The sequence below is a fragment of the Echinops telfairi genome, unplaced genomic scaffold (assembly GCF_000313985.2).
Source record: "Echinops telfairi isolate 266 unplaced genomic scaffold, ASM31398v2 ScPeMD7_18;HRSCAF=68, whole genome shotgun sequence".
Taxonomy (NCBI): Eukaryota; Metazoa; Chordata; class Mammalia; order Afrosoricida; family Tenrecidae; genus Echinops; species Echinops telfairi.
This window is the reverse complement of record NW_022103915.1, coordinates 11,433,259-11,451,002: the sequence shown is the minus strand read 5'-3', so window position 1 is coordinate 11,451,002 and position 17,744 is coordinate 11,433,259. Positions and strand designations below refer to the sequence as shown.

The window sequence follows — 17,744 nt, the reverse complement described above, 5'->3', positions numbered from 1 at the left end:
ACTGTTGATCTTCATGCATTCCATTTCATTGTGATAACTTCCAATTGTCCTAGTTTCATCTGTCGGTGATTCCAAATTGATGTTTGCAACTCCTTCTTCTCATTTTGAGTGGGGCCCCATCACCACAGAAGGTGCCACAGGCTTTGCTCCATATCACCGTGGTCAATTCCACTTTGAGGAGGCAGCTCTTTCTCAGTTCTATTTGAGTGCCTTCTGACCTCAGGGGCTCATCTTCTGATTCACTGGCTTGGAGACCTACAAGGGCATTTCTGCCCTATCCTGGAGGGTCGCGTGAGTCAGCACCAACACCATGGCACTGAGTCGAACTTCCTCAATGCGGCCATCACAATGGGTTCTCCAGCCCCCTCAGGAAGCAGAGTGCATGGAAGGGGTGGGCGACTGGTGTCAGGATGGGTGAGGCAGGTTGGAGGATGGGGGCATGCCTCACCTCAGCCTCACAGAAATAGGTCTTGGGCAGCTGATGCGATGCTAATGATGGTGACTTGCTTTACCCTCCCCTTTCCCCGTGAAGCTGGGGGTCGTCACACCCCACCTTCACACCAGTTTCTTCCTATAAGCCAAGAGGACCCGTGGGGTTAGCTTTCTAAAAGTATGCCCTAGGCTGTGTCTGGCACGCTGGAGGGCACCCAGCTTTTTTGGCAGGAGTCTTCTTTCCTGACAGGTGAAGCGGAAGGAGACTCAGCAGTCAAAGGTGCCTCAGTGGTCACAGGCCGGGCGAAGATCCGGCCAGAGTCGCAGTTCTAAGACGCCACACAGGGCTGGGAAGGTTCTGTCTGTCAGAACAAGCATGAAGCGCTCCAAGAATACCCAGTGTAACAGAAGCTGACCGAACACATCTCCCTTACAGACATCAGGTTCCCCTCGCTGCCTGACAAAATGTCCACACCTTTCACTGACTACTCCCCACCCGCCAAAACTTTGAAGATCTGAATAGGCAGCCTTGATCTATCTATAACCCCTGTCGTCATTACTTTTTAAAATCCAAAACGCCATGGTGATCCTCCTCACAGAGAAATTAATCTCACTGTGTTCATTAGGTGCCTATCCTAAATGGTTGAAAATAAACAAGTTGTCAGTGATGTTAAAATGATACAAATATCTGCATTTCAAACTGAAACAACATAAACTTTAGTTCTACAAGGGGAGGGGGGCTGGATATGCTAAAATCCACAGTCCTGAGAAACTCAAAGGGGGCACTTTTTTTTCTTTCTTTTGAATCAAAAAACACCATTATTCATGACACTCAGACGCCTTTTTTTGTTTTCTTGTTTCGATTGTGAATTGGATGGAAGTTGACAGAGCAGATCATCCGTTTTCCATTCAATGATCCAGACACATCTTGCTTTGTGCCACTGACTGCAATTTGACATCACTTCCTCCCTGGGCCTCCTTTGACCGGGCTTCCTCCTGCCCCAACCCTAAAGCATTGTCCTATGATCTCAAAGGACTGATTCTTCTGAGGACTGAGGACCACGTTTGCTGACCTGTCTACTGTTTGGCTGAAACCAAGCCATGGGAATGAATTCATTTCCAGACCTGGAAGGTGAATACGGGCCATAGTCTTGGGGGGAGGTTTTTCTATCCTGCTGTAGCTGTCCCGTTGGCCCTATTAAGCCACCACTGTTCAAAATGCAAGCTAAGGAACAAGAAACTTCCTTAGGCCAAGAAGCCCTGGGGGGGCACCATGGTAAAAATGCTTGGTTGCTAACTGGAAAGGTTAGTGGTCTGAACCCACCGGTCGTTTCTGGGGGAAAGCTGCAGCAGTCAGCCTCCGGAAAGCCTTTGGGGCAGTTCTCTGTCCTGCAGGGCTGCTGTGACTCGGGTCTGTTTGTGTTTTGTTCTGATTCTACGAGGGGCCTCACCTCCTGTGAAGTAAGTGCCATCCTATTTTAAAGGGGGGGGAATGAGGATGCTAGCAGCGAAGAGAACAAATGCAAACTCAGACCTCCCACGGATGCCATGGATGCCAAGCTCCAGCGCCACCAAGAGTAACCACCATCCCAGGAATGGGCCCCAGGGGCCAGACAGACACATTTTGTACAGAGCCCAGCTTCCAGACCTCCCTGGCATGCTGGGGGTCTGCAGGGAGCTCAGGGTCAAATTCACACTCGGTGCCTGCAGAAACCACTGCCCTTCTTGGGAATTCAGTTTCCTGTGTTTCCTTAGACAAGGGGTTCACCAGGATGTGGGTGTCATAGGCCTGTCTAGCTCCCAGGGGTTGTTGCTAGGTGCCACCGAGTTGGTTCCAACCCGCAGTAGCCTTAGGTACAGCGGAAGGAAAGAACACCAGTCCTGAGCCAGCCTCACGATTGTTCCTCTGCTTGGGCCAACTGATGTGTCAATCCATCTCGTGGAGGGCCTGCCTCTCTCTCGGCACCTCCACATTACCAACATGGTTTCTTTTCTCCAGGGACTAGTCTCTCCTGACAACATGTCCCAAGTGTGTAAGGCAAAGCCTTGTCATCCTTGCCTCTAAGGAGAAAGGAGGTGAGTATGCCAGTAAGGACTAACACTATCGCACTTAGATCCAGAGGATCCAACAGAGGAACCAGTAGAAGCAGCAGGTCCACGGGTTTCCAGTGTTAGTGGTGCTGGTCCATTGTTGTAGCCACTGTGCCTTCTAATCTAGGGGCTCCCTTCCAACACCGTACCAGACAATATCCTGTCGTGACCCAAAGGGTTTCCATTGGTTAACTTTTGGGCAAAGAATGCCAGGTCTTTTGTCCTTTGTTTGGAAGCTAGCTGAAACCTGTCTACCAGGTGTTGCCCTGCTGGTATTTGAAATACTGGTGGTCTAGTTTCCAGCATCATAGCAACTTATCAGCCTCCACAATACACAGAACTGACAGAGAAAAGGTGGTGATTCCAACTCTATCTGTCAGTTCACGGAGTCCCAAAGGGCAGCAGGACACACTAAGGAGAGCGCGGTGGCCAAGGGACCTCGGGTGGGAATTCAGCCTCTGACACCTAAGGAGTCTGGGTGGATGCCAGCAAGTTGGCTCAACTCAGAGCAACCCTGTATATGACACAACTGGTCCTGTGCCTCCCGCACAATCCTGTGTTTGAGCCCATTGCTCCAGCCATCTCACCACGCATGACATCTTCCAGAGACTGGTCCCTCCAGATAACATGTCAAAGTATGGGAGACAGAGTCTTACCATCCTCCTCTTAAAACGCATTCTGGATGTACTTCTTCCAAGACGGTTTTGTCCGTTCTTCTGGCAGTCCATGGTCTGTTCAATACTGCATCACATAACTAAAGTGCACCCATTCCTGTGTGTCTCCCTTCGCCACTGACCAGTCTCCTTCACATACAGATGAAGTGAATGAAATCCTTTGGCTTGAGTCAGGCACGTTTTAGTCCTCAAAGTGACATCTTTACTTTTAAACACTTTAAAGGTGTATTATAGCAGATTTGTCCAGTGCCAACACATCTTTTGATTTCTTGACTTCTGTGTTCAAAACTATTGACTATGGATCCAAGTAAAACAAAATCCTTGGCAATGTCCGTATCATGAACACAATGATACGTATTGATTCATTTGTGTGTGTGTGTGTGTGTGTGTGTGTGTGTGTGTGGGAGGGGGGTGTAAAAGCGTGCATGAGAGGGACAGCTGGGTCTCACTCGATGCACTGCCATCATTCGAGTAGATCCCGACCCCTTGAAGACAGTAAAACTGTTCCTGTGGATTTCCAAGACTGTAAATCCAAGACAGCCTCATCTTCCTCCCTCTGAGGAGAGGTTGGTGGGTTTGAACCACCAACCTTGTGGTTAGCAGCCCAATGCGTAAACCACAATGCCACCAGGGCTCCATGAGGGTTTGATTACAGGTGGTTCTTTTAGGGTGTTACAGCCTGTACTGGATGGAATCTGTGGGTGAGGTCCTTCCCCCCAAAACCTTCCCCAAAAGATGAGATCAGAGTGGAAAATGTACCCAGAGATGCAACCCCCAAGACTTGTTCCCAGGTGGCGCCCCCAGGCTGATTTTTCCCAGCAAGACAACCAGGCCAAGGTGAGTAAGGCGCACAGCAGGATGTCTAGGAGCAGGGCAGAAGGACTTAACCTCAGCTAGGCTCCAATGTGTGCATGAGGCCCCTAAACACTAGCCGGGCTCACCTCACCTCCTACAGGAAGCCTGCCTGAATTACCAAGCTGAGCCTAGCAGTCACTCAAGAGAGCTGTGCTGACGGATCTGCCCTGTGGGGCCTGACACCACGCACCCAGGGCCCCCCACTGGGCAAGGCCAGTTTTCTACAACTCAACTCAGGGAACCAGGCAGGCCTGTACACTCCTCCCTACAGTGCTACAGAGAGGAAACAGTGCCACCATGGTAGGGACCTGCACATCATCAATGTCACAGCAGGCACCTGCACACCATCACCTCCATGCTGGGTACCTGCGACCATCACTGTCACTGCAGTACACCATCACTGCCTCGATGGGTACCTGCACATCCTTGCTGTCACCACAAATGCCTGCACAGTGGCACTGTCCCAACACGTACCTACAACCGTCACTATCACAGCGGGTACCAATGCCACCGCATGGCGACTATCAATGTCACAACAGGTGCTGACACTTGGGCTCATCCTCAAGCACAAGCCCCGCCCACACCAGGACCTTCCCTCTGCCTGGGCCGCCAGGATTTTGGCCCACCGGTGGCTTTTCAATAGGACGGGCCAGCACTGGGAAGGAAGCCACACTTCTTTCCTAAGATCATCACTTGGCTTTCATGGAGGTCCATCGGTGGCACGCCCATGAAAATCCTACAGGCCAGCCCCTTCCGGTCTCCTCCCCAACCTGTAAGCCAGGCCTGGCCCCGTCCCCCTCTGAGGGGGACCTTACCAGGGGCCAGATGTAAGAGGTGACGCGCTCAACAGTGGTCTTCGCTCCCATGCCCCTGGAGATGAGTATTTAGAGCTGTGGGGGTGCTTGCACATCTCAAGTTGACATCTAAAATTTCTCATCCTGAATCTAAACACTTGCAGAGGATGTAATTTCCAGCATAATGTAAATATTAACATTTTTCAAATGAAACTGTTAGTCTTTCTCTTTTGAATGGACCCAGTGTAATCTAAATACCACCGCCATTTGAGATCCAACATCATCTATTTTTAAATGACATCACCAGGCAGCTGGAAATGAAACAATGTAGCTCTGTCCTCCTGGAACTCCAGTTTCCAGCCCAACTTCCCACTGAAATGTTTGTGCTCCAAGTTTGACAAGGGCTTCTTGATCATTCTATTATGCTGCTGGGCAAAAATATGTAACTGCAGGTAACAAACCTGAACCAAGCCTTGCCATCAATTCTGAGTCACGGTGACTCTGCAGGACCATTGGGTTTCCAAGACTGTCCGTCTTTACAGAGGAGACAGCCACCCCTTTCTGCATGGAGTGGCTGGCAGGTTCAAGCGGCTGGCCTTTCCCTTCGTTAGTTAGCAGCGGAGTGCTTTGACCGCTGTGCCCCCAGGACTCCTTCCCTCTCTCTTGCTGATGCTGGGTGCCGAGCCATCTCTGACTCCCAGCAACCTGACCAGCTGATGCTGCCTGCGCCATCCTCACAATCACTGCCGTGTGTGAGCCCATCCCGTCTCGTGGAGAGATGTTTTGATTTTGTTGTTGTTGTTGTTTAAATTTCACAAGACCTGTATGAAGCTCTGATTGTCCGTTTCTCTTCTGGATGAAATTAGCATTACAATGACTATGAATACAAAATAGATCCACGTAACAGAAAGAGATGAACAGACTTGCCTAATAAGCATGAAAAATTAAAACTAATAGAACTACACCTCTGAAGAGATCCCGGGAATGTTTTAAAAAATACTCACGTAATCACAGATAAGTATTACCTCTTGATAGCCCTGGTGGCGAGTTACATGTTGGGCGGCTGAACAACAAAAAAGGTCAGCAGTTCAAACTCACCAGTCGCTCAGCAGGGTAAAGAAGAGGTTCACTGGTCCCTTGAACGTTTAGTCACAGAAACCCAAGGGAACAGCTCTCCTCTGTCCTGCAGGGTCACTGTGAGTTGGCATGCATGGGGCTTTGGGCTCAATTCTATTTCCATTTTCCAATTGTGATATTCAAATCCTGCAAATAATAGTGTTTGTTGTAATGGCCTGGAGCAAGATGCACAGAGGGACTTTCTTTGAATTCTTTCAGATTTTGAAGGCTAAGAGTCACGGTCCTCTGTAAGTAAAGCCAGCCCCTTAATGATTCAGCGGCTAACTACTGGGACCGGGGTCCTGGTGAACTCTCGCTGCAAGTGGGAAATGTGCCGTGCCCAAGGAGTACAATGACTCGGTGTCACACGCCACCACCCCGTTCCAGTCAGTGGTCCTATAACCAGCTCTCTGTGTGCCAGGCAGTGTGCCAAGCCCGCTTGACGCCAACGAACTAGTCCTCTAGCAATCCCGGGGACAGGCACCCGCTCATCATGTCCCTCCCCTTCACAGGTGGGGAAACTGAGGCACCAGGTAGCAAACAGGAGGTGACTGTCACCCTCTAGGCAGGCGGGAAGAAGAACTGTGTGCTTGGGGCAACTGGCGAGCAGCCTGCCCCTGGCACCCTTGGCCAGGGGACCAGTACATGAGGACTTGGGGACTGGGAACGTGGACTTTCTTGATTACGCTGCCCTCTCAAGTCAGGAGAGTTCGACACAGAGGCATCTCTGAGGGCATCCGCGCCTGCTGCCATTGGGCCTGTTCCGGCTCATGGTGACCCCATGAGTGTTGGGGAGGCCCCATGCTGCAAAGGGTTTCCAATGCTGTGACCTTTGGGAAACAGAGCACCAGGCCTATCTTCCAAGGAGCACTGCTGTCGAGGGCAGCACCTGATCAACAAGGAGCCCTGCCCTGCCTGGCTTTCTTCCTAAGACGTGTGGAAGAGAGCTGCCACACCTGCGGTGTGCTTTTCTACCCTTACCATCAGCTTGCATTCCTGACCTTACGTTCCAACATCCAAGTAGCCCAAACTCAGGTAGGTCATCACAGACCTGTAGGCATGTAGTGACCAGAGCATGCGCTGTCCCGCAGGAGAGCCGGTCTTTGGCCTGGTGGAAAGACCGTGGGTCTTGTCAAGCAGTCAGATCCCAGCCCCACCACCTCCCGTGAGAGTGTCTCCGAAGAGTCACGAAACTGCAAGCCTCAGTTTCCTTGTCCATTAAATGGGCACGAGGCCACCACTCACTTCGTACTGGTGGCTGTATAAAACGGGACATACCCTCCCCCTTGGGTTTGACACAGGAAATGCCTGGGTGGCTAGCAGTACGGCCATTTCCTTATCTCCGGCCCCAAGGGACCCGCCAATGCCAGTGCCAGGGGCCCACCAGCCCAGAAATCTGGCAGGAGAAGCCTGACTCCTTTGCAAAACCTGCCAAGTGACTTGGCTCCTGATGTTTGCAAAGAGCCTTTCTCTACGTCTTAACATGTAACGTTCCACCAAACAAACACTCGGGACGCCAAGGGGAGGAGGGTAGAGATGCGTGGTCGGTTTATTTTTAGATGCCTGGGTAGAACGCATCCAGTTCAGCCTCACATCGGTCCCACGCCCCCCACAGTCTCCGAGAGTCATCACAAAAATGAACAGCAGACACATGGAGAAGCATTTTGTCACTCTTCCTCCGCCTGGACACCCCAACACAATGGCTCTGGCCTCCCATTACACACACAGGCTAAGCAGATTAAAGGTTTTAGATTAAAAAAACCCGCTAGAGCCACCACCACGACCCCCACCCCACCCCTCCACTTAGGGCACTGTGTCTGACAAACCTGCCGTTTCCCTGTTGCCTCTGCATGCAGCAGCTGCTCCCTGGGGCCCAGTGGCTGCCTTAGGGCTGAGGATCTTGGGTCACCAAGAAGTTGGTGTTAGGAGAGGGATGGTTTCCTCATTTCTAGGACTTGAACTCACGTCCTCTAAAGTGGAATCCAACAGGAAGCGCCCTGTGCCCCCTGACGAATGGCTGTAACTCACCCGTGGGAGGCATCCTGATCTTTACTCCCCCACCGACTCACACACACCAACCCCACCTCCCCTAGAAGCAACCCACAGCCTCCCCGCACACTCAGGGAGCCGGGGCTGGAATCTTGGCAAATGCACAAGAGGAACAGGATTCACATGAAGGGACGGCCAGGCACCCAGGGGAAAGGTGGGCACGGGAAGGCCACTCGACCTGAGAGGTCGGTACTCACCTGCACGACCTCCACCCCTCGTTTCCTGTGGAGGAAGACAAAGAGAGAGTTAGCACACATTCTGGACCAAGCACTGTGGCCAGCGGAGTCAGGAGGGTCGAGCAAGCTGGTGCCTGCCCCTCTTACATCCCATTCCCCGCACGGGCCTAGGGTGGGGGTGGGGGGTGGGTTCCTCTGTTGAGGAGAAGGTGCAGAACTCCCAGCTGCCCCTCCAGGCCATTTTTGGGCCCAAAGAGAAGTCGGTTCCCACAGGGACTTGAGTTTGAGTGGAATCCCACAGACCCCCGCCCCGTGTTTGCTCTTCTTCCTCACAGTCAGCCCCCTCCCTCTCCAACCCCGAAGCGAGATCTCCAGGTGTGGTGAAGCTCCAGCCTAGACTTTATCCCGACCCTCTCCCCACGGCCAACCCAATCCTCCCTCCCAGACCTGTCTGAGTCCAGTCACCTCCAAGGATCCTCATTTCTTCCCGAACTGTGGCTGCCACATGACGCCCCAGCCCAGTCAGCCACCCTCTTGGGCAGGACGCCAGTGTCCTTCCGGATCCCCAACCCCTCCCAGTCCTGCCCAGCTGCCTTCCCAACCCTGTAGCCATCTCTGAACACCTCGCTTGTCATTCGGTCCCTAGATTCAATCAACCCAGTGATTCTCAGCCTGAACTTGGCCGCCTCCACCTCTCTCCCTTTAAAAAAGGAGCCGAGGAAGAGCAGGAGGCGAAGGAGGAGCTGCTGAGGCTGCTGGTGCACCACACAGCGCCTCATACTTGGTTCCTTGATTGAGGGTCGTTTAGAAACTTCCAGTACATTGGCCTGATGATGTGCTTATGCTTCTCTTCCACCTCCTAGACCATGGCATAATCCCCGGGGTCCTGCAGGCTGCCATCCAAGGCACAAGTAGGCTCGATTCACCAGGGGCAACAGAAAGGTGGCTGAGAAACAGCAGACAATGGGACGTGTGCTACCTGCCTCCTGTGCCATGGAACCAGGAGAACTAGATGGGGCCCAGCTCCCCTAACAGTATTCTGATCCAAGATTCCACAGATACAGCCTGATGAAAAGCAGGGAAATATAAAACAGAGCATCCAATTCTTATAGACACTCGACCTTGTAGAGCAGGGCTCCTCAAACTTTTTAAACAGGGGGCCAGTTCACTGTCCCGCAGACCCGTTGGAGGGCCGGACTATAGTTTAAAAAAAAAAACTATGAACAAACTCCTATGCACACTGCACATATCTTATTTTGAAGTAAATAAACAAAACAGGGCAAAAACACCCGGTAGGCCACATGTGGCCCGCGGGCCGTAGTTTGAGGACGCCTGTTGTAGAGCCAAGGAGGGTAGACCAAGTCCTCAAACGAGTGGGCTGAGATCATCTTTACACCTTGGATAGTTAGGGTTGATTGTGCCAACCTGGCCAGTAAACACATGTGGGATTAATTGAAGGGCACAGAGATAAATGGCTCAGAGAGCCTCTTCTTTCTAGTTCCCTGGTCTCTTGTTCTCTGATGGTCGGACCAGGGTGCAGCTGCCTTACCTGGCAAGGCTCACTTCCAGCGAGACATCCCTGAGGAGAAGCCACATGGACTTAGCCTGATGGAGCCCTGGGTACTGGAGAAGCCGTGGGGAGACCCCTGCCAGGGCTGAGATGCTTACATCGATTCAAAGACTTTCTACCCACTGGCCTGTGATCCTCCTCCATTTGGTGTCATTTTGTGTGTTTTGTGAGTTTGAGGTGGACTTTGTAAATTGATGTCGGACATATGGGCTAAGTTGGACTTATGGGCTTAGACTGGACTGGGTTGGGATGTTTTCTGAATATACACTTACCCTATATATAAAACTCGTTCTTATACATATATGAGTTTATATACATTTGTTTCTCTAGTTTACCCAGACTAACACACACCTGAAGCTGATCTTAAAACAGAACAATTTAGTTTCACTCGTGCCAGCTTACATCCTTGGGACATGATGCCAGGAGAGAGCAGTCCCTGGGGAAAGATGTCATGCTTGGTAAAGTAGCAGGGCAGCAAAGGAGAGGAGGGCCCTCAAGGAGCTGGATGGACACAGGGGCTGCGGCAGGGAGCTCAGGCACAGGAACAGTTGTGAGGATGGCGCAGGACGGGCAGTGTTTCCTTCGGTTGTGCACGGGGCACTGGGGGTCAGAAGTGACTGGTGGCACCTAACAACATCAGCCCTGAGCAGGGTGCTCTTTTCAGAACGATCCATATGGCATCAAGGGACCAGAGAAACTCAAGAGATTGGGTCGGAACACCAGGGGAGAGGGAGTGTATGTTTAAAGGGGGGCAAGCTCAGAAAAGGAGTGAGAACAGTGGCCCAAGTTGAAGATTATAATCAGTACCACTAAGGAGTATGTGTGGACCCTGGAGCTGCTCTGTCTTGCTGTGTGTATTCTCAACAACAAAATAAAGAAAATCTAAGTGGGTGTGGAAGCAGGTAGGCAACAAACCAAAAAAACCTCAATGCCATCGAGTTGACGCAGACTCACCACAACCCTCTAGGACAGGGTAGAACTGCCCCTGTGAGTTCTGAGACTGTGACTCTTCATGGGAGCAGGAAGCTCAGTCTTTCCCCCTCGGAGCGGGGGTGGTTTCTTCCAACGGCTGGCCTCCTGGACTGCAGCTCGATACAGAGCCAGTACAGCAGTGTTACGCCGCCCAGCGAAGGGAAGGGGACTCCTTTCTACATAGATCGGAGGCACTTGTCAAGTTTCGGCAAGGCAATTCTGAATGATGGTGAAGTCAGCACACCTCGACTGGTACAAGCCACAACACACACACACACACACACACGATTCTGCAACAACAGTAATAACAACCAAAAAGTATGCATGTGGTTACACAGGTAGACACGTATGCTTCGTGTATGTGTAGGCACAACTCCCGAAAAAAACAACCCCATAACCACTGTGTTGATTCCAACTCATCACAGTCCTACAGGGCCAAGTAAAACTTCCCCTTTGGGTTTTTGAGACTTGAAAGCTTTACGGGAACAGCCTCATCTTTCTCCCACAGAGAGACAGGTGGGTTTGATCCACTGACGTTGTAGTTAGCACCTCAATGCCTAACCCTCTATGCCACCCTGAGCTCCTGATGTACAGCTAAGCACACATGAAAGCACTGGCACAACCCTACAGGTGTTTCCGTAGGCAGGTGTGTGCTGCACACACGCAGGGGCATCAAAAAGTTCCTGGAGACATTCCATTATCTTTTCATTCCATTGTCCCACGAACCTCATGAAGCCCCCTCTTATTCAAATAAAGCACATAGGAGCTACTGTCGCTGTGGGCACTTCCTAGACTTAACCCAAACCTCTCGGGTTGGCACCCGCCTCCTCCTGGCTCTGCTGAGAGCTGAGACATCGGGCGTGGGAGTCTGTGAGCAGCAGCTGGCCCGAGGTCACACGGCTCACCCTTCACTGTCACAGTGCCGGCCTAGGGGCCTCCACTAGCCAAGCTCAGCCCCTGTCCGTGCCCCCTAGGGAGGAAGCCCAGACAGCTGAGAGAGAAAACCCAGGCCTGAGACAGAGAGCTGCCTGCTCCTGATCCACAGGCACGCCTCGGCTAATCCTCAGGCATCCAGGTCACCCCCTCCGGCTGGGCGGCTGGCATCTGCTCTGGAAGCCAACTACGGTCACTTCCCAAAGAGGCCCCAGGAAGGGGGGACTGCCGTTGAGTTGATTCTGGCTTACAGTGATCCTGTGGGCTTCTGAGGCCTCAGCTCTTTACAGAGAGTAGAAAGCCCAATCTCTTTCCCACAGTGCAACTGGTGGTTTCAAACTGCTGACATAGTGGTTAGCGGCCCAACAGGTAACCCACTGTGCCACCAGGGCTCCTCTGGCTTGGACAGGTATACTGAAAACCCTAGGTGGGGTTCTGTTGCCGAGTCCTAGGGCAACATAGGAGCAGCCCATGTTGGGGGCTGGTGGGAAAGAAGGGGCTGCCTTTGCCACAGCCCAGAGGCTTCCCAGACAGATGCCTCTATGCCAAGGGGCGGCTGCTCCCAGATGCCTCCCTTGAGCCCACTGTCTTTCAGGAAAGCACCGTGTACCTGGCTCCCTCCGCAGGCCTCAGGAGAAAGGGGTAGCCAGCCTGGTCAGGCAGGCCTGGGAGGAAAACCACACTCCCCTGGTGCTGAAATCCCCGCTGGCTGCTGGAGAGATCGGGAAAGATATCTGTCGGGGCCCATCTGCATCTGAAACTTCTGCAGAACAAAGACACCAAACACCCGGATTTCCCAAAGGGCAGGTTCCCCAAATCCGGCCATAACCAGCGGGTTGAGACAAGGGATCATGAAACAGAAAGAGGGAAGAGGGGAGACCCCGGAGAAGCGACTGTCTAGTGATGGAAAACCCTACCCCGCCACCCCACTTCATCACCCACCCACTCGCTCAGATGAACACTGAGCGTTTCAGGTGGGGAGGTGTGGCTCTCCGCACACACTGTCTGCAACAACCCTCCCCCCACCCCATCTTGAGAAAGAGAGGGGGCCATTCGTTAGCACGGCACAGGGTCTGAGGCGTCATTACTGCTGCTGGGTGTGGTGTGACCCTGTGGGACAGGGTAGAACTGTCCCCTAGGACTCCCTTCCGCTGTGCTTTTGAGAGAGCACATCTCCAGGCCTTTCTGCCACCGCAGCAGATGCGTTCCAACAGCCACCCGTCCACCTAGCCGGTGAGTGCCACTGCTTTGCCAGGGCTCCTCCAAGGGGTGCTACTCAGCCGTGAAACAGGACAGTGCCCCAGGCACCCCTAGGAATGGCTGCCAAGGCACTTGCAGAAATGCATGCTGCCCAACCAAGTCTGCTGTTTGTGTTAAAAACAACCTCCAGAGAGGGCGTGTGCTCCACATGCCCAGAGCCAATCTCCACGGCCCACAAGCCACTGCTCAAGTGCCCAAGGTAGGGCGAATAGTGGGATGAGAAGGAGCTATGCCAGGGGAGGGGAGGGTCCCCCATACTCTCAATCATCTCTTGAATTCTGTCCCATCTGACTGGAACGTATTCTTAGACTTCAAAAAATATCTATTTTTAAAACCACATTTTAAATGAACGGGGAAACTCTAGAGCCTGGCATCCCAGCATGCCTCCCATATGGCAACCCAAATGGAAAGCCACTTCTGTTGACTCTGCCTCATTTCGAACCTACAGGGAGGAGCAGCACTGCCCCTTAGGGTTTCCAACGCTGTAAGCTGCACAGAAGGGAACTGAGGTAGCCTCCCCCACACGCCCCCACCCCACCTCACCCCCACACAGACCAAGACAAGAGAACTGTGGGCTGTGGGAAGTCAGTGAGGTCTCTGGTGCAGGAGGCGCCAGACAGCCTCGGGTCTGGCAGGCAGAAGTGACCCCGAACAAGAGGCGTTGGTGAGTCCCTAAGAAGTGGGCGTGGGATCAGACCCAACTGTGCCTCAGCTTCCCGATCCATCAAGTGGGCTGGCATGGGAGTGAGGGCTTCTGGCACTCACTGCTCTCTGCATTCCCGTCTCAGGTGAGCCACACTGCCCCTACACCAACAGGGCCCTGATGGGCAAGCCACCAATCACAGGTCGCCCTGGCAAGGTCAGTCTTCTCAGAGTGTGCAAGGCACCTAGGGCGGAGCAGCCTTCCTCAGGGCAGATTTTGGGCAGTTTCCTCCCTACAGTGAGAGCAACAGGGCCTCCACACATCAGAGCCCCGATGTCACTGGGTGGCTGCTGGCTAGCCGAGGAGGCCAACAAGAGGGAGAGAAGGCCAAGCCAGTGTTCAAGAAGGCAAAGTTCTTTGGCCAGAGGTTAGAGGCCCTGACCAGCTGTGCCTAGAGCCTGTCCACTCCGGACCACTCTGGCCTACAGATTGGTGCAGAAGCAAAGATGTCCATATGAGGACAAAGGTGTGCCTGACCACGCCATCATATTTGCGATCACCTTACATGCACGTGAAAACTGGACAGTGCCTTTGAGCTGGGTGTCGGAGAAGAGCACGGAGAGTACCGTGGGCTGCCGTACGGAGAGGAGCACTGAGTAGTGTGGACCGCCGTAAGGAGAAGAGTGGAAAGTATCATGGACTGCCGTAGGAGAGGAGCACTGAGAGTACTGTGGACTGTGTAAGAATAAGAGTGGAGAGTACCGTGGACTGCCATAAGGAGACGAGCACTGAGTAGCGTGGAATGCCGTAAGGAGAAGAGTGGAGAGTACCGTGAACTGCCGTAAGGAGAGGAGCACTAAGAGTACCGTGGACTGCCGTAAGGGGAAGAGCACGAGTAGCGTGGGCCACTGTAAAGAGAGGAGCACTGAGAGTAGCATGGACCGCCATAAGGAGAGGAGCACTGAGTAGCGTGGACCGCCGTAAGGAGAGGAGCACTGAGTAGCGTGGACCGCCGTAAGCACGAACACGCTGCTCTCAGAAGGACAGCGGAATGCACGGAGAGGGAGGAGGATGAGAGCGGGCCTCACAGACTCTGCACATGTTATCAGAGACCAGACCCTGGAGAGGGCATCAAGCTTGGCAAAGCAGAGGGCAGTGAGGAACAAGAAGCCCTCGATGAGATGGGTGGGCACAGTGACTGCAACAAGTTATTCAAGAAAGGCGACAACTGTGGGGATGGCGCAGGGCAGAGGACAGTGTTTCCTTCTGCTGTGAACAGGGTGGCGACCAGCCTGACCCGAGGCACCTGATCCAAGGAGTCTGAACCGGCTCCGCCACCCCTGGCAAGAGCAACAGCAGGTCAGGCGGAGTTTGACACTTAGAGCGGAAGAGTCCGGCTGAATACAAGACCACTTCCTGGACATGACATGCCCACACTCTCCCCCGCCCGCCCCCCAAAACCCAGTCAAGGAAGAGGAAGGGGGATAAAGGCTGTGGTGGGCCCCCCACCCTGGCCCACAGGCGCACGCGGAGGCATGCTCATTGCCGTCACGGGAAGTCCTGCTACGGTCACTGGCACATCCAACGGCTGAGAAAGGAGGGGCACCCCAAGGGGAGTGGAGGGAGCCGTGCCCGCGGCACCCCCACCACACTGAAGCGGGTGAGGTTCGGGTTCTGTTTGGTTTTTTTCCTGCAGTCTGCATGGGCCAAGCCACGCAGGCTGCCCAGGACAGCAGCTCAAACCACTAGGGCTTTTTCCTCCAGCGCGCTGACAGCCAGCCAGCCTTCCCTGGAGCCGGCTGCCAGGACGGTGAGAAAATGCACATCCCTGTTTGGTGACGCAGCGTTGAGTGTGGCATTTCTCTCTCGGCGGCACAAGGGAAGGAAGTCACCCTCTGACTATAGCAGGGCCCAGTCCAACGGCAGCGCTGGCCAAATGGTGGTGCTTACTGGGAACGGGGCTCTCGGCCCTCCCAGGGCTGCTTTTCCCCTGGCTGCTTGGGGTAAAGAGGGGGGATGGAGGCAGCGGGGTCTCTCTCTCACCCATGGGTACAGAGGAACATGCTGTCCTCTGCCTCAGCTACCACCCCAACATCACCTCGCCCCAGATAGTGCTCAGCTCCTCTGGAGACACTGTCCTTGGCTCCCACCCTCCTCCGGTCCCCACCTCTGGCCCCCTGTGCTAAGCACACGTGGGTGGGAAGCACCCTAGCTCCTTATTAAGGACCCTTCAAACCTAGTACTCCTTGTGGGGAAGGGAGGAATGGACCACATGTATGGTGGGCACCATCATGGGCTCTCCTGCTCTGGGCAGACTGGTGTGCTTGCTCTGGCCAGTGAAGGGTGAACAGAAGTGACCCATGTCCCCTGCAGGGAAGACACACAGCCTCGGTGTCTGGCTCCCCAGGGGCCCTCCCCACAGCCTGGGAAGCACAGGATGCAGCCGCAGCAAGCGAGGACCGCGGGGGGAGCCCCAGGCCTGGCTGCAAACCAGGGAGCCAGCTGCTCAGATCCTCGCTCACCTACACTGTCTGCCCCAAACAACAATCCAAGTGGCAGTCCTGCACTGGCACGGTTCCTTCTTTCTCGAGAGTTATTTTCCATTCTATACCATTAGCTAAACTAGTGGTATTAACAGCAGAGCTACCATGCGTCCCACGGGGACAATTTATAATGTCCTTCAACAAAATTAAAATGATGTCTTTAAAGTAAACCTGAGACACACATACACCATCGACAGATGGATGGGTTTTGAGCTCCCACTTAATCGCAGCCCGAATCTTAGGACACTGTTCTCGTGACAGCCTTCTGCTCAAGGCCTGCCCCCATGAAGTGACCACTGAAGATCATGGGTGCTGTGGCCAAAGTGTGGTAAAGAAAGCGGATGGCTATCAGACAGAAACAAGACGGCTATCAGAAAGAACAGCATCTAGGGCCGTAAAGGCCTGTCTTAAAACAAGCAGCCATCTCAACAAGGCATTGGCTAAGTCCACACAGAAGAAGCACCCTAGCCTGCCAAAAATTGCAAATAATAAAAACCAAACCCAGAGGAGGGAACGTTTTAGTCTAGATTCTGAACACCCCATTTGCAGAAGGCTGTGGATGATAGTGAATGCCCCAAAACCCATTTGCAGGGCCCCCTTGTGTGGCTGAAGCCTCAAGTGGGTGCCCACGGACTACAGGGCAGGGATGGGAAAGGCCCGTCCATCAGACAGTACGTGGGAGGGAGGGTCAGTGCCCTTGTAGTGAGGTCAAGGTGTGACACCCTGTCATTTGATCTCCCTCTTGATCCAATGGTCCACTTTATAATATTTTCTGCTTTGTTTTTGATGGATGTTTTTCTGTTTCATTCTGTCATTGGTGTGGGGCTATTTGTGTTTTGTATGGTTTTCCGTACATGAAACCCAGGATAGGTAAACCTAGAGACACACAACTGGATGAGTATACCTACTTTCAAAGGGACTTGGCAGGAACGGGGTGGAACATGGAGAGCATTTAATAACTGGTTCAAAGAAGAAGCAACATCCTGGAATTCATAGCAATAGTGGTGATGGCTGTGTACCTCTTACAAATGTGATTGAACCAAGTTCCACAAGGGGAGTACTAGAAGCAATAGAGGAGTTTGGCATTGTGGCAGGATACAAGATCAACAAACAGAAGTCCATCGAACTGCTATATACATCGGATAAGACCACAGAAGAGGAGATAAAAAAGGTGGTACCCTTCACAATAGCCAAATACAAATTGAAATATCTAGGGATATACCTGACTAAAAGAACAAAAGATCTATATGGGGAAAACTATAGGACACTACTACAAGAAACAAAGGGAGACCTCAACAAATGGAAGAGTATCCCATGCTCGTGGATTGGAAGACTCAATATAGTCAAGATGGCAGTTCTGCCAAGGGTACTATATAAGTTTATTGCAATCCCGATACAATTACCCTCATCTTTCTTCAAAGAAATGGAAAAACTGATTACCAACTTCATATGGAGAAGGAAGAAGCCCAGAATTAGCAGAGAACTCCTCAAGAAGAAGGACACAGTGGAAGGGCTTGCTTTACCTGATTTTAGCACATATTAAACAGCCACAATTGCCAAAACCACATGGTATTGGTACAATGACAGATACTCAGACCAATGGAAAAGAACTGAAAACCCAGAAATAAAATCATCA

The 17,744-nt window shown here is 52.7% G+C and overlaps 1 protein-coding gene across 1 annotated transcript in view; it reads right to left on the bottom strand.

Annotated features, from left to right (window-relative positions):
• Positions 1–17,744, bottom strand: part of ITPK1 (inositol-tetrakisphosphate 1-kinase) — a 130,886-nt gene that overhangs the window by 79,301 nt on the left and 33,841 nt on the right. The window contains exon 2 of the mRNA XM_004698767.2: positions 8,209–8,233. Within this exon, the coding sequence (XP_004698824.1) occupies positions 8,209–8,233 (25 nt within the window). The remainder of the gene's footprint in view (positions 1–8,208; positions 8,234–17,744) is intronic.